The sequence below is a fragment of the Jaculus jaculus genome, chromosome 18 (genome assembly GCF_020740685.1).
Source record: "Jaculus jaculus isolate mJacJac1 chromosome 18, mJacJac1.mat.Y.cur, whole genome shotgun sequence".
NCBI classification, from domain to species: Eukaryota; Metazoa; Chordata; class Mammalia; order Rodentia; family Dipodidae; genus Jaculus; species Jaculus jaculus.
In genome coordinates this window covers 14,459,001-14,475,938 of record NC_059119.1, presented here as the reverse complement: position 1 = coordinate 14,475,938, position 16,938 = coordinate 14,459,001, and the positions used below count along the sequence as shown (strand labels likewise).

Genomic DNA, 16,938 nt, shown 5'->3' with positions numbered 1-16,938 from the left:
TAAAAAATAACCAAACCAAAACAATGATGACAACACTGAAGAAAAATGTAGAACTAGAAACTGAAAATAACCCAAATTTCCTTCTACCGGTGAACAGAAAAACAAATTGTTTTGTACATTCATACAATGGAATACTCCTTCGCAATGAAAATGAGTGAAATATTGATATGTACTCCAATAAGAATGAATCTCACATGCATTGCACTAGAGAAACTACTTAAAAGAGAGTATATACTCTATATTGCTATGTATATACAACTTTAAGAAAGTAGCCTATATTGATTAAAAGCTAATTAATGGTTCCTTGAGGACAGAAGAAATGCTTGGACTACAAAAGGCTGAGAGGGAGATATTAAGGATGATAGAAAATGGATTATGTTGAACTTGGTAAGGTTTTCACAGGCATCTAGGAATGTGAAGAGTTAGTACCAGTTTACAGTTCCTAGTTAGTGACTGGGGGTCGTTTTACACCTTTGTCAGAATGGACAGTTACTGTATTTTCATGAAATGTCTAATCTAACAAATGAAATGACAATGTACTGTTACTTATATCTATATTTCTTTGATTAATAACTAAGGCCAACACCCTGAGACTACATAGTAAATTCCAGGTCAACCTAGGCTAGAGTGAGACTGTACTTCAACAAACCAAACTAATAGTAATAAGAAGAAGGAAAAAAAGGAGGAGGAGGAAGAGGAAAAGAGGAAGAGGGGCGGTGGAGAAAGAGGAAGAAGGCCAAATTATTCTCCTTATATTTATCGGCCATTAATATTTATTTTATAAACTTCAATTTCATATACTTTGCCTATTGATAAGAGCTGGTGTATTTTTCTTCTAAATTTGGAAGAACTGTCTGCCTTATATTTAGAAACAGTAACTTTTTTCTTCATATGTCTTTAAAGGTTTCCTCTAGATTTGAGTTTTTGTTTGTTTGTTTTGTTTTTCAAGGTAGGGTCTCACCCTAGCCTAGGCTAACCTGGAATTCACTGTGTAGTCTCAGTATGGCCTTGAACTCACAGTGATCCTCCTACCTCTGCCTCCCGAGTGCTGGGATTAAAGGCGTGCGCCACCACACCTGGCTTTGTCAAGTCTTTTTGATTCTACAGCATTGAAATTATCCAGAAGACTAAATGATGCTTCTAAATTTGCTTCACTTACCAATGGTTCATTGTGGTTTTTGTTGCTTTTCAGACCAAATGTTTATTCAGCTTGTTCCGGGACACTGGCCATCATTTGTCTCATAATAATAAAGTAGGAGGACTTAATTCTCCACTGTCCAAGCCTGTTCCTAAGAATCTGAAAGAAGTGAAAGAGAAAGATATGGATGGAAGGCCTCGGCTTGGGGATGTGGTAGGTGCTTGAGAAGGTGATTTTGTCTCTGTACATGCCACAGGCTTGCATTGATTTCTCATTTGATGAATTGTAGCAATATATTTTGCATTTTGATACAATGTAGTGATCACTGCCCCTGCCATTCTACAACACAGAGAACTATCTGATCACCACAAGCCCAACAATATCCCTGTCATTCTAAAGACCATGTATGAATCCAGTTTGGGACTGGGGGAGATGGCTCAGTTGGTAAAGTGCTTGCTGCACAAGCATGTAGACATGAGTTCAAGTCCCCACTACTCATATAAAAGCCAGGCACGGCATCATGTATCTGTAATCCCTGTGCTTGGGAGGCAGAGACAGGAGGATCCCTGGGGCTTGCTGGCCAGCTTGTTTAGACAGATTGGTGAGATTCAGGTTCCATGAGAGACCTTGTCTCCCAAAAAATAAGATGGATGGGATGGAGAGATGGCTCAGTGGTTAAAGGCACTTGCTTACAAAACCTTATGGTCCACATTCAAATCCCTAGTACCCAGATAAAGCCAGATGCACAAAGTTGGCTCATGTGCCTGGAGTTCGTTTGCTGTAGCAAGGGGCCCTGGCATGCCCATATCCTCCCTCCCTCCCTCCCTCCCTTCCTCCCTCCCTTCCTTCCTTCCTTCCTTTCTTTCTCTCTCTCTCTCTGTCTCTCTCTCTCTATGTCTCTCTCTCTGTCTCTCTTTCTGTCTTTCTTTCTCTCTGTCTCTCTCTTTCTTTCTTTCTTTCTTTCATTCTTTCTTTCTTGTCTTCCTCCTCCCTCCCTCTCTCTCTCTCTCTCTGCTTACAAATAGATAAAAAGTATTTTTTTTTTTTTTTTGAGGTTGGGTCTTACTGTAGCTCAGGCTGACCTGGAATTCACCATGTAGTCTCAGGGTAGCCTTGAGTTCATGGCGATCCTCCTACCTCTGCCCCCCGAGTGCTGGGATTAAAGGCGTGTGCCACCATGCCCAGTTTAAAAAATATAGTATTTTAGCCGGGCGTGGTGGCTCACGGCTTTAATCCCAGCACTCGGGAGGCAGAGGTAGGAGGATCGCCGTGAGTTCAAGGCCACCCTGAGACTACAGAGTTAATTCCAGGTCAGCCTGGACCAGAGTGAGACCCTACCTCGAAAAACCAAAGAAAAACCAAAAAAAAAAAAAAAAATAACAATAATAAAAAATATAGTATTTTAAAAGATAATGTGTAGAGGGATTGAGGAAGACACCTGATGTCAACCTCTGACCTTCTCACATACACCCACTTAGGCCAATATGTACAAAATTAATTAAAATGAAATAAAATGTCAAAAACAAAAAAAATTCTAATTTTGATGTGTTCCATTTTCTTTCAGCAAACACCTAGTTTAAAATCCCAAAGCTCAGATACTCCTGTGGAAGGTGAAGCCCCTCTTAGCCACAATCCAGAAGGACAGGTAACTGCATGGAACTTTGGACAATCATGTTTAACTTTATTAGACTTTACTGAGTAGGTTCAGTGGAAAATGCTTGGAGTGAGATATTGGAGTCACCACCCTGTATTTCCCCGTGGCTAATTTAAAACTTTAGGCAGACTTGTCTGTTGAGATTGTAAAGTGAGCTGGTACAAGGTTATTTTGAAGGTGTTTTCCAGAATGATAGGTTTTTAAAAAATATTTTTAAAAATTTATTTATTTATTAGAGAGAAAGAGAAAGAATAGGCATGCCAAGGCCTTTAGCCACTATAAACTCCAGATGCATATGCCACCTTGTGCATATGGCTCACATGGATTCTGGGGAATTAAACCTGGGTCTAAGCTTAGCCTTTGCAGCCAAGCACCTAACTGTGAAACCATCTCTCCAGCCCTGTAATTTTGTCTTTCATTAATTCTCTGTTGAAGCATCATGAGATATTCAGAGATGTGGGCAAGAATTGCTCCTCTGCCCTCATGACACACAGTTCTCTGTCCAGGCTGCTACATTACTAACCATAGAAGGTTATTTTGATTAATGCTATGGCAGAGGTGCAAATGTGTGCTCTGTGTGGGCTCAGAGGAGACAAACACAAGTCTCTGTTAGGATGGAGCACTCCCAGGGAAGTCTTATCGGAAGATGTGATATCGAGACCCCCTTCCCAGAAGAAAAGGCATTTCCCAGTCAGAGAACAGCTCCAGGCAAGGCACAGAGAAAGTTTATAAGAGGCCAATTTCAAATCCATCAAGTAAATCAGGATGTGGTTCACAGGAATGAAAAGACAGGTTCTAGGAAGAGGTTGCAAAATAAAGGCACATTAAAGATTTTTACGCTAGGGTGATGGTTTAGTGGATAAAGTGCTTTCTGTGAAAACATAAGTCCCTGAGTTTGGATCTCCAGAACCCATGCACAGCCAGATGCAGCAGCCCTAGCATCTGCAGTCCTAGTGCACCTATGACAACATGGGACATGTCTGTAGGAGACTCCCCTGGAAGCTTGCAGACTAGCCTGGAGAACACAGCGGTGGATCAAGAGACTCTCTCTCAGGCTGGAGAGATTGCTCAGTGGTTAAAGGTGCTTGCCTAAAAAGCCGAAGGACACAGGTACAATTCTCTGGGGCCCTCATAAGCCAGGTACACAAAGTGGTACAAGTGTCTAGAGTTCGTGTGTAGTGACAAGAGGCCCTGGAATGCTTATTCTCTGTTAATCTTTCTCTCATGAATAAATAAATAAATGTATATGTATATATTAATTATTATTATTGTTATTTTTGTTTTTTCAAGGTAGTTCTCACTGAGAACTGTAGCCCAGGCTGACCTGGAGTCTCAGAGTAGCCTTGAACTCATGGTAGTCTTCCTACTTCTGCCTCCAAAGTGCTTGGGTTAAAGGCATGTGCCACCATGCCTGGCAATAAAATATTTTTAAAAAGAAAATCATTATGGCTAGGCATGGTGGTATATGCCTTTAATCCCACACTTGGGAGGCAGGTGTAGGAGGATCACTGTGAGTTCAAGGCCACCGTGAGACTACAGAGTGAATTTCAGGTCAGCCTGGGCTAGAGTGAGACCCTACCTCAAAAAACAAAAACAAATAGCCAGATGCACAAGAGGGCGTATGCACCTGGAGTTCATTTGCAGTGGCTGCAGGCCCTGGCACTCCCGTTCTCTCTCTCTCTTTCTCTCTCTCCCTCTATCTCTGTCTGTCACAATGTCTCAAATGAATAAATAAACAAAAAAATTTTAAAAAACCAAAGCAAAACAAAAGCATTATAAATAAGTTTAATAGGACTTCCGCTGAAGTGGAAATTTCCAGAATAAAAGTGAAGACCCTTTTCTCTAAGATTTCTAATTATTTTTTCTTTCTTTTTATATTTTTTTAAACTTTTGTTTGTTTACACATGTTTATATGCATGTGTTTTTTGTTTGTTTGGTTGGTTGGTTTTGGTTTTTCAAAGTAAGGTCTCATTCTAGCTCAGGCTGACCTGGATTTCACTATGTAGTCTCAAGGTGACCCTAAACTCATGGTGATCCTCCTACTTCTGCCTCCCAAGTGTTTTATGCATGGGTGTGCCAGAGCCTCTTGTCATTGCAAATGAACACCAGATGCATGTACTACTTTTTTTTTTAATTTGGCTTTACATGGGTGCTGGGGAATTGAACCCAGGCCAGCATGTCTTTAACTGCTGAGCCATCTTCCAGCCCCTCTACTTATTTTTCTTTTTAAAAAAAATTATTTATATATTTATTTGACAGAGAAAGAGGTAGAGAGAGAGAGAGAATGAATGGTTGTGCCAGGGCCTCCAGCCTCTACAAATGAACGCCAGACATGTGTACCTCCTTGTACATCTGGCTAACATGGGTCCAATCAAATCTGGATCCTTTGGCTGGAGGGATGGCTTAGTGGTTACAGTGCGCTTGCCTGTGAAGCCTAAGGACCCATGTTCAACTCTCCAGATCCCACGTAAGCCAGATGCATGTAGGTGAAGCAAGCACAAGATTACACATGCCCAGTAGGTGATGCAGGTGTATGGAGTTCGATTGCAGTGGCTGAGACCTTGGTGCGCCAATTCTCTCTCTCTCAAAAAATAAAAAGTAAAATAAAAATAAAATCTTTTTAAACAAGTGAGACCATGCTGCATATGTAATTATATGTGTTTTTCAGTGTACTGTGTTATCTGATATTAATAAATCTTTTGTCATGAATAAACTTTATGTAAATAACAAATGATAAAAAAAAAAATCTTTACAGCAATATTTGGAAGCAGGGACATACATTGTGTTGGAGATTCAGCTGAAGAAAGCCTTGGTCCCAAAGCGAATGCCAGAAGAACTGGCCAGAAGGTGTGTGGCCTTGTCTCTTCTTTGTTTGGCACAGGTGGGATGTAAATAAGAGCCACTCAGTTTGTTCCCACAAATGTGACTTCCCTGAGTAGCCATTTTCTGTTATCTTTTTCATAGATGTGATTTTTTTTGTATTGTTTCCTTACTACAAAAGTGAATTTAAAAAAATCCAAATGGGCAAGAAAGTATAAACTCCCGGACTTCTGTTCTCCTGTGACAATCACTATGAATACCTGCATGTCTATCCATGTGGAGAAACGTTAAAACCCTGTATCAGTTACTTTTCTCATTGCTGTGATCTAATACCTGACAAAAGTAATTTAAGGGAAGAGGGCTTCATTCGGTCTTACAGTTGGAGGGACAGAGTCCACATGATAAGGTGTGAGGTGAGGCAGCTGGCTACAGGCAAGCAGGCAGAAAGAAAGACAGAGACAGTAGGTGTATCCAGGCCTACTGCCACTGCAAATGAACTCCAGATTCACGAGCCACTCTGTGAATCTGGTTTTACTTGGGTATTGGCAAATCAAACCCAAGCTTTCAGGCTTTGCAAGAATGTGCCTTTAACTTCTGAGCTATCTCTCCAGCTCCACAAATACTTTTTTTTATATTGACATCTTCCATAATTTTGACATCTTCCATAATTATACACAATAAACTGTGATAATTCTCTCTCCTCCCCCATTTTCCCCTTCACAAATCCACCCTCCATCATATCCCTTCCCCTCCCCATCTCAATTAGTCTCTTTTATTTTTTAAATATTTTATTTCTATTTAATTATTTCTTTGACAGAGGAGGGAGAGAAAGTGAAAGAATGGGTGCATAAGGGCCTCCAGTTACAGACAGAGAGAAAAAGAAGCAGAGAGAGAGACAGAGAGGATGGGCATGCCAGGGCTTCCAACCACTCCAGACACGTGCGCCCCCTTGTGCATCTGGCTAAGGTGGGTCCTGGGGAACTGAACCTTGAACCGGGTCCTTAGGCTTCAAAGGCAAGCACTTAAACACTAAGCCATCTTCCCAGCCCTACTGCAGACCTTTAGTACTCAGTCCTTAAAGCCTGGACCTCACTCCTGAACTCCAGATATGTGTATATAATTCTCACAAGTGCTCTGGTCAAAGCCATAGTAATCTGTCTCCTGGATTCACTGCATCTACAGTTCTACCTTTCAGTTCATTCTTTGTTGTTTTCTTCCCCCTGCTTCATGAATTTCATGTCATCCTTGTGCAGGGTCCATGCTAATCTTCTGTGTCTGGATTGTTCCAATTTTAGTATATGTGCTGGTGAAGTGAGTACTGTTTTTGTTTTTTAACTAACTTTATGGAAATATAACACACAACACATGCTTTACCCATTTAAACTATACTAGTTCAGTGGCTTTGAATAAGTTCAGAGTGGTATAGCCATTACCATGTTCAACTGCATAACATGATCATTACCCTCCAAACTGGAACAAAACCTTCTTATCCTAGATGGAGAAGAGAAATGTGCCTATACCACTCAGATCATTAAATATCAAATATGTGTGCTAATAGTGTGACAACCATTGTTTTTCAAACCCTTAATCAAGCAGTCATTTGTACACACTTTTTAAAAATGTATACTAGTAAATCCAGCACTCAAATCAGCTGCTCTGGGCAGCCGCATCCATCCTACCTAGCCCACCAGCACATATTGTGCCTGGCTTCACATCTAGGGTTTCAATGAAAGAATGGCACAGGAACCAAGTACAGTAGGGAAACAGAGCTCAAATCGCCTCCAGACTCTGGGAGTGAGGGATAAGAGAATGTAAATGTGTAGAGAATAAATTACTTTTTAATTTTTTTAAATGTATTTTTATTTATTTATTAGAGACAGAGAGAGGGAAAGAGACAGAGAGTGAGAATGGGTATGCCAGGACCTCTAACCACTGCACACAGACTCCAGACTCGTGTGCCACCATGTACATCTGACTTACGTGGGACCTGAAGAATTGAACCTGAGTCCTTAGGCTTTGTAGGCATTCACCTTAACTGCTAAGCCACCTATCCAGCCCATAAATTACTTTTTTTTTCTTTCTTTTTTTTTTTCCCCCTGATACAGGGTCAAGGAAATGATACCTCCAAGGCCACCTCTTACCCGACGGACAGGAGGAGCTCAAAAGGCAAGTGCAAGGCCAGGTGAGGGTGCAGGCAACAGGAGAAAACTTGTGTGGAGCTTCACATGTTTCCATTCCTGGCTCCATCTGTGATCAGTGGCATTTATGTCTGGCATACCGTTGGGGAATGTCTTTGAGGCCTTTGGGTCGTTGTTGTTGTTGTTGTTGTTGTTGTTGTTGTTTTTCCTTTTACGTAGAGTTTCACTCTAGCTCAAGCTGACCTGGAATTGACTATGTAGTCTCAGGTTGGCTTTGAACTCACAGAGATCTTCCTCCCTCTGCCTCCTGAGTGCTGGGTTAAAGGCCCCCCCCCTTTTTTTTTTAGTCACCAGGTGTTTACTGTTTCCCTAGGCCATGAGTGACTACCACATTCAGATCAAGAGCATTTCCAGAGCCATTCTGGATGAGTATCACAGAATGTTTGGGAAACAAGCGATCAAAGAAGGGAGTGATTTAGACAGTGAAACCTTGGAGGAACAGAAATGCCAGCTTAACTATGAGCTTAATTGTTCTGGAAAATACTTTGCTTTCAAAGAGCAGCTTAAGGTAAAACATGCATTTCCTTAGTTTTTCTATGGATTTTGTGTGTGTAGTATATGTGATATGGTATATGTGTGGCATGGCAGATGTGCACAGATGAGTGTGCACACTTGGAGTGGCCAGAGGAGAACATCAGCTGTCCCCTTCCCCCATCAGCCATCTCTCATTACATGTTTCCTTAAGGAGTCTCACTGTTTTCACAAGCACTAGTGATTCTGTCTCTTGTTTCCACCCCCTCCCAAGGCTATGTGTGTTTGTGTCTGTTCACATCCAGCTTTTTAATTTATTTTTTATTGTTTATTTTTATTTGAGATCGATAGACAGAAAGAGAGAAAGAGGCAGAGAGAGAGAGAATGGGCATGCCAGGGCCTCCAGCCACTGCAAATGAACTCTAGATGCATGTGCCACCTTGTGCATCTGGCTTACATGGGTCCTGGGGAACCAAGCCTTGAACCGGAGTCCTTAGGCTTCACAGACAAGCGCTTAACCGCTAGGCCATCTCTCCAGCCCTTTTTTTAAATATATATTTTATTTTTATTTATTTATTTGACAGAAAGAGAGAGAGAGAGAGAGAGAGAGAGAATAGGTGTACCAGGGCCTCCAGCCACTGCAGACAAACTTCAGACGTGTGCACCCCCTTATGCATCTGGCTAACATGGGTCCTGGGGAATAGAACTTGTGTCCTTTGGCTTTGCAGGCAAATGCCTTAACGGCTAAACCATCCCTCCAGCCTCACGTCCAGCTTTTTATGTGGATGCTGGGGATTGAACTCAGACAGTCTCAGGTTCCCTCAGGCCCTCATGCTTGCTGAGAAAACTCTCCTCTCAGCTGAACCATCTCTTCATCTCTCTCTATCCTATTGTTTTGGTTTTAAATTTTTTTTTTTTTTTGCAAGCAGAGCGAGATAGAGAGAAGAGAGACAGACAGAGAGAATGAGCCCAATAGGGCCTCCAGTCACTGTAAACAACCTCCAGATGCATGCACCACTTTGTGCATCTGGCTTTACCTGGGTACTGGGGAACTAAACATAGATCATTAGGCTTTGCAGGCAAGTGCCTTAACCACTGAGCCATCTCTTTGCTCTTTCCTATCGATTTTTATGGACTACGTTTTCTAAATACCTGCCTAATAATTTTGCTCTGAATCTGCTTATCTGAATGCTCTATGATAGTATGTTAGCAGAAGACTGATTCCTACAGAGTAATGGAATAAATACTATATTCATTCTAAGCAAGAGCTTGTGAGAAACTAATTTTTAAAAATTTTATAATTTTTTTTAAAAACAGTTTTATTTATTTTAGAGAGAAAGAGAGAGAAATGAGAATGGGCACACCAGGGCCTCCAGCTACTGCAAATGAACTCTAGACACATGTGCCACCTTTTGCATCTGGCTGCCTGAATTCGATCCTCAGTCCCATGTAAAGACAGATGCAAAGTGGCACGTGAATCTATAGTCTCAAACCCCCACAGCAGTGGGAACCACCAAGTCAGGAGAAGCCAGAAACTCACAAGCAGTAGCAGCCACACAACCAGAGAGACTCTGCTTCAAAAGAAGGTGGAAAAGAAGAGGAAAAATATCCCAAGGTTGTTCTCTGGCCTCCACCTGTGTGTTGTAACATGTGGCCTATGTATGCCTACACACACATCCTACACCTACATACACACACAAATAGATAAATAAATAATTTTAAAAAGAAGAGAGACCTTGCTATCAGCATAGTACTAGGTGGTGTCCTCAGAGGAAATGTGTATGTCTTGCAGCATGCCGTGGTAAAGATCGTCAGAGAGAAATACTTGAAGACAACTGCATTTGAAAGCCAGGAGGAGCTGCAGACATTTATCAGTGAGCTGTATGTGTTCTTGATAGATCAAATGCACGTGGCCCTAAACCAGGTAGGAGTCAAGAACTCAGAACCCTTCCTTCTTCTGTGGGTCCTGGGGAATAAAACCTGGGTCCTTAGGCTTCATAGGCAGCTGGTTTGCAGTGGCAAGAGGTCTTGTTGTGTCCATATACTCAAACACACACACTCTTTCTGGTAAATATATATAATTAAAATATGTTTTACAAAAAGACATAATATAGAGCCAGATGCACAACATTGTACATATGTCTGGAGTTTGTTTGCAGCAGAAAGAGGCCCTGGCACCCCCATGTACTCTCTAAATAAATAAATAAAAATATAAAAGAGAGAAATAATTTTTTTTTTTTTTTTTTTTTTTGGTTTTTAGAGGTAGGGTCTCACTCTAGCCCAGGCTGACTTGGAATTCACTATGTAGTCTCAGGATGGCCTCGAACTCACGGTGATCCTCCTACTTCTGCTTCCCGAGTGCTGGGATTAAAGGCGTGCCCCACCATGCCTGGCTCTAGAAATAAAAATTTTAACAGAATTGTCAAATATAGAGCTGGGCATGGTGCTACATGCCTTTGATCCTAGCACTCAGAAGGCAGAGGTAGGAGGTTCATCATCAGTTCGAGGCCACCCTGAGACTACATAGTGAATTCTAGGTCTGCCTGGGCTACAGCAAGACCTTACCTCGTAAAACAGAACCAAAACAAAAATATGTGTGTGTGTGTATGTGTGTGTGTGTGTATGTATGTGTGTGTGTGTATATATATATATATATATATATATATATATATATATATATATGATATGATTGTATATATGTATATATATAATACACACACACACACACACACTATGGAAACCATGAAACAAAACTCTTCAGTGAGTTGCACAATTCTCAATTTTTCTTTAGGACAGTAAAAATAAAAATTATGTGTCTTCAAAGTGACTGGAGTGCTCCGTACTGCAATATCTCTATCACATCTTCCAAGGGGAGTGCTCTGTACTGCAATATCTCTATCACATCTTCCAAGGCTCAGGGTCTGTTGTGGAAGAGGTGGCAGAAAGAATGTAAGAGCCAAAAGAAGGGTAGGACTCCTAACAATGTGCTCCCCCCAGACAGAAAATGACCTGGATATCCATGACCTCACAGTGCCTGACACTACCTACACAAGACCATCATAATAGGAGGAAACGATGATGACATCAAAATAAAAGAGAGACTGATTGAGAGGGGGAGAATGGAATTTCAAAGGGGAAAGTAGGGGGAGGGGGGTATTACCATGGGATATCTTTTATAATCATGGAAGTTATTAATAAAAAAATTTGGGGCTGGAGAGATGGCTTCGCGGTTAAGCGCTTGCCTGTGAAGCCTAAGGACCCCGGTTCGAGGCTTGGTTCCCCAGGTCCCACGTTAGCCAGATGCACAAGGGGGCGCACGCGTCTGGAGTTCATTTGCAGAGGCTGGAAGCCCTGGCGCGCCTATTCTCTCTCTCTCCCTCTATCTGTCTTTCTCTCTCTGTCTGTTGCTCTCAAATAAAGAAATAAATAAATTTAAAAAAAAATTTGAAAAAAATTATGTGTCTTTAGAGTGAGGCAAGCTGCGAGATACATTTTTTACCTCTGCCTCCCAAGTGCTGGGATTAAGGACTTGCACACCACATCTAGCCATGGGTTTAGGTTTAAATTGCAAAGGTCCTGGCTGAAGGGAGCACAGAATTGGACAGGCTAAGATGGCTTGAGGAAATGACCATTTGGTCAAGAAGTATCACATCTACTTTGAACAAGAGTGAACAGACTGATAGGACTTCTGTGATTATGGAAAGATGGGATGTAGATTCAGAGCCGGTTTATCTTGAGCTATCTTTAGCCCCTTACTAGTCATGTATTATCCATCTCTGTGTCTGACTTAACATCCTGGTGACTATCAGGTAAACAGGTGAAACCATTTTAGAATATACTGTCTACCAGTTTCTACCAACACAGAGGCTAACTGTCATCAGATAGCATCTGAAGTCTATAGCAAACATTGACCACTTGGTTGTAACTTGCTACCTGATGTCTCCATTAATTGAAAAGTGCTGTCTTATGATCTGATGCTCTGTAACTATAAAAACTTCATGAAAGTGCAAATGTGCTAGAACATGAAATTTGGGATAACCTAAATCTGTGTTTCTTGACCATAATCACTCATGGTTGGCTCCAAAATAAACTATCATTCTCTTTGAAAAAAAAAATTATGTGTCTTCAGATATACTCAAATGACAGTGACACTTGAAACTCGCATATGTCTCTTTTTTTTCATTTTTTTAAAACAAATTCCAGATGCATGTGCCGCCTTGTGCATCTGCCTTACATGGATACTGGGGAACTGAACCTGGTCTTTTGGCTTTGCTAGCAAGCCCCTAACATGTCTCTTTATGCTGAGTGTTCTGCTCTCTACCTATATTGTTATAGTTTGTACCTTGCCTTCTTTCACTCATGTTTGTAGGTATTAACTTGTGGTTTATATGTTAACAATAACAAAATCAAAGTTTTGCCAGGCGTGGCGGTGCACGCCTTTAATCCCAGCACTCTGGAGGCAGAGGTAGGAACACTGTGAGTTTGAGGCCACCCTGAGACTACATAGTATACCCAGGTCAGTCTGGGCTACAGTGAGACCCTACCTTGAGCCCTCTCCTCCCCCCAAAAAATAATATATCAAAGTCTTATTGTACCCCTGGTAGTCTCTGGCCAGCTAAGCCTCCCCAAAGCCTCTTCACTGTTTTTCTTTCTGCCACCTGCCCCTCTTCTTTCATGTGGTTCCGTGTTCCAGGGAGAGGTAGGTCAGGAGAGTCATGTCTACAGATGAATAGAACAATCCTGCCTTGGGCATGGACAATATGGGATGGGAATTGCTGCTGCCCTCTGTTTCTAGGGAACTCTTGTCCGTGCAATATACGTCACCTCACTGGCATGAGGTGAGTGCTGTGATGGAGATGCGTCTATACAAGGCAGGTTGGGGTTTTCAGGGCAGGGTTCTCAGGGAAGCTGCTGCTAGAGCCACACCTTCAAATCCATGAGTTCCAAAGGTGGTTGTTTTTCAGAGCACCCAGTTACCAGGTATGTCGTGAAGGCTTAGGAACATCAGAGTGTATATATACACAGAAACTTCACAGAGTTCAAGAGCAGAGGCTGAATCAAGAGTTGGAGAAGCATGACTTGAAGCCTGGGACCTGATCCTGCTGAGGGATCTGGGTGGGTAGAGGAGGCCTTGAAGGTCCTACAAAGAAGTTTTGTTGCCAGGTGCAGTGACGCACACCCTTAATCCCAGCACTCGGGAGGCAGAGGTAGGATAGCTGTGAGTTGAGGCCACCCTAAGACTACTACATAGTGCATTGCAGGTCAGCCTGGGCTAGAGCAAGACCCTACCTCGAAAAAACAAAACAATAATAATAAAAAAAGAAGTTCTGTCTTTCTCACTAGCCATTTGGAGCAATACATTGAACTATTTATACATTGGTATATGGCATGATTAGGTTCATACTTCACACAAAACCAGTAGACCTGGAATTCACTGTGTATTCTCAGGATGGCCTCGAACTCATGGTAATCCTCCTTCCACTGCCTCCCAAGTGGGATTAAAGGCGTGCGCCACCATGCCTGGCCTGTTGTTTTTTTCAAGGTAGGGTAGGTTCTTTTTGTTTGTTTCTTTGTTTTGTTTTTGAGGCAGGGTCTCACTCTAGCCCAGGCTGACCTGGAGCTTACTATGGAGTTTCAGGCTGGCCTGGAACTCATGGGCCATCCTCCTGCCTCTGCCTCCCAAGTGCTGGATTAAAAGCATGTGCTACCATACCTGGTGCTTCTTTTCTTTTCATTGAAACAGTGTCTCATGTATCCCAGACTAGAACCCTAGCTATTGCCTGCCAAGCTTGTTTATATCATAGCACCCCAAAAGGATGATGTAGGTATGATACAACAGAGGAAATGAAGGACACTGAGATCAGAGGCAAAATCCATAGGGACTTGGACTCCTTCAGGGTTGGGAGAGTTGGTTCTTCATTGAACAACTTTTACTCACCTCCATGAACTCAGACTATCAGAATTGAGATGCCCGAGGCTCTCTTTTGGACTGGGTAATTGTCATGTGGTTCTTTCTCATTCTCCTGCCATATTGATGCAGCTGTAAGACATCCCAGTCTCATTGTAAGCGTTAGGTCTAGATCTCACATCTAGTGTATTCTTATAAATCTCTCTACTTGTAATTACTTTTTTTTTTTTTTGCCTCACATCTTAATGATGACAAGACCATGCCAGATGATATCCAGGGCACTACTTCAACCATTTATACAAGCAGTGAACAGCTTCGGCTCTTTGCATATGAAGCAGAAGTCAATGAGAACTTCGAAATAGCAGCTGTGTATTATGAAGAGGTAATGAAACTTTTTCACTGTTACACCATGTGAACCTGTGTGTAATTTTAGTTTATTTAAAATCAAACATGATTGGTGAAATACTAGAGATAAAAAAAAATAGGACCACATGAATGAGATCATTGGGTTACTTTTAAACCCTTTGTAGGGCTGGGGGGATGGCTTAGTGGTTAAGGTATTTGCCTGCAAAGCCAAAGGACCCTGGTTCAATTCCCCAGGACCCACATAAGCCAGATACACAAGGGGGCGCATGCGTCTGGAGCTGGCTTGCAGCAGCTGGAGGCCCTGGTGTGCCCATTCTCTTTCTCTGTCAAATAAATAATAAAATATTTTAAATATTTTGTAGACAGGGTCTCACTCTGTATTTCAGGCTGACTCCAACTATTTTAAAATAATTTTTCATTAGAATTTTATAAGGATTGCACTTTATCTGTAGGTTAGTTTTGGTGGAAGTTAACATCTTAACAATATTAAGTTTTCCAGTCTATGAACGTAGGGTGTCTTTCAATTTATTCATATCAGCTTTCATTGTTAAACAGTGTTTGTAGTTTTTACTCATTATGAGGCATCATTTTTCTTATGTTTATAGATAAATGTCTACTTACCATCTCAAGGTTATGACCGGTTATATGGTTGGTATACTACTATTAAGTGAATCCATAGGTTCCTGAGGTATTGGTGGAATCAAGGATAACCAGACAATGTGAAGAAATCTCTTGAGGTTTTGATTTTTTGGGTTTTTTTGTTTTTTTTTTTTTTCGAGGTAAGGTCTCACTCCATCCCAGGCTGACCTGGAATTCACTATGGAGTCTCAGGGTAGCCTCAAACTCACGGCAATCCTCCTACCTCTGCCTCCCAAGCGCTGGGACTAAAGGCATGAGCCACCATGCCCGGCTCGAGGTTTTGGGTTTTAAATTAGTTCAGCAATCTTTTGACTACATGCTAAAAGGTAGAACGGCACTTGTGCTAGGCTCTTGCAATTCTATGGTTAGTGGTAAAAAACTTATGGCTTCTGGGCCAGGGAGATGGCTCACTGGGTAGAGCGCCTGCAGTGAAAGTTTGGGGATCTGAGTTCAGATCCTCAGAATTCACACAAAGCCAGATACGGTAGTTAGTGTGTGTACAAATAAATCCCAGCATGCCTATACTGAGATCAGAGGTGGAGACAGGTGAATCCCCAGAAGCTTGTGGGTCAGATAGCCTGGCCTCCATAATGGCAAACAAAAAGAGACCCTGACTCAAACAAGGGAGTGTGCACACACTCTCACACATATGCACATCATGCACATATACATAACACATACAAAGAGTTTAAAAAGGGAGAGGCAGAGAGATGGTTCAGTGGTTAAGGCATTTGCCTACAAATCTCAAGGACCAAGTTTGATTCCCCAGTACCCACATGAAGCCAGATGCACAAAGTGGTGCATGTGTATCTGGAGTTTGTTTACAGTGGCTAGATATCTTGGTACCTCAATGGAAAAAGAAAAAGGGGTCATGGCTTTTGAAGTTATGGCTTTGGCTTTCATAAAACTTATAGTATTTGGGCTAGAGAGGTGGCTTAGTGGCTAAGGCACATGCCTGTGAAACTTAAGGACCCAGGTTCAATTCTCCAGGTCCCACATAAGCCAGATGCACATTGTGGCACAAGCATCTGGAGTTCGTTTGCAGTGGCTAGAGGCCCTGGTGCACCCATTCTCTCCCCCCGCCCCCCCCCCGTCTCAGATAAATAAAAATAAGTCTTTAAAAGAAAGTATAGTATTTATGTAGTTCTCCCTGTGTGGTGTTCTATACACAAAAGGTAGGACAAATATCACAGTAACTTTGGTCCTCCTAATACTTTTCTATGTAGAGGTTGGTCCGCGAACCCCAGAACCTGGATCACTGGCTAGACTATGGTGCCTTCTGCCTCCTGATTGAAGACAACATCAAAGCACAGGAGTGTTTTCGGAAAGCCCTTTCCCTGAATGAGAACCACATCCCCAGGTAGAGCCAGGGCCAGGGGAGTGAGGGATGAGGAGAAGAGAAGCTCTACACGAAATTGTCTTGGTTCCATAAAATGACCTAGGACCGAGCAGTTAACCATGCAGGTGGGTCTCTTCTCAGTTTATTGCTGTGTGGTGTCCTGGCTGTCTTGATGGAGAACTATGAGCAAGCAGAAATTTTCTTTGAGGATGCTACATGCTTGGAACCAACCAATGTTATAGCCTGGACTTTACTTGGTATGTTATTTTCCTCATATGAATATGGTTTTTTTAATGATAAAATTGTCTTTCTATTTTTCAGTGGCTTAGAATGTGGTTCTTAAACTTTGATAAAAATAGGAAGCATGTGTAAAGTGGGTGTGGCATGGGAGATTAGTCATTTACT

The 16,938-nt window shown here is 41.9% G+C and overlaps 1 protein-coding gene and 1 non-coding gene across 2 annotated transcripts in view; one reads left to right on the top strand and one right to left on the bottom strand.

Moving 5' to 3' along the window:
• The window catches only part of Cfap70 (cilia and flagella associated protein 70), a 68,022-nt gene that overhangs the window by 31,262 nt on the left and 19,822 nt on the right, over positions 1-16,938 (top strand). Inside the window, exons 11-19 of the mRNA XM_045137550.1 lie at positions 1,193-1,351; positions 2,703-2,783; positions 5,548-5,639; positions 7,718-7,778; positions 8,124-8,318; positions 10,074-10,205; positions 14,446-14,571; positions 16,421-16,554; positions 16,675-16,790. Of these exons, the coding sequence (XP_044993485.1) occupies positions 1,193-1,351; positions 2,703-2,783; positions 5,548-5,639; positions 7,718-7,778; positions 8,124-8,318; positions 10,074-10,205; positions 14,446-14,571; positions 16,421-16,554; positions 16,675-16,790 (1,096 nt within the window). The remainder of the gene's footprint in view (positions 1-1,192; positions 1,352-2,702; positions 2,784-5,547; positions 5,640-7,717; positions 7,779-8,123; positions 8,319-10,073; positions 10,206-14,445; positions 14,572-16,420; positions 16,555-16,674; positions 16,791-16,938) is intronic.
• On the bottom strand, positions 6,822-6,931 carry LOC123455875. The gene has a single exon (XR_006634186.1). It is a non-coding gene; the product is annotated as a U6 spliceosomal RNA (small nuclear RNA).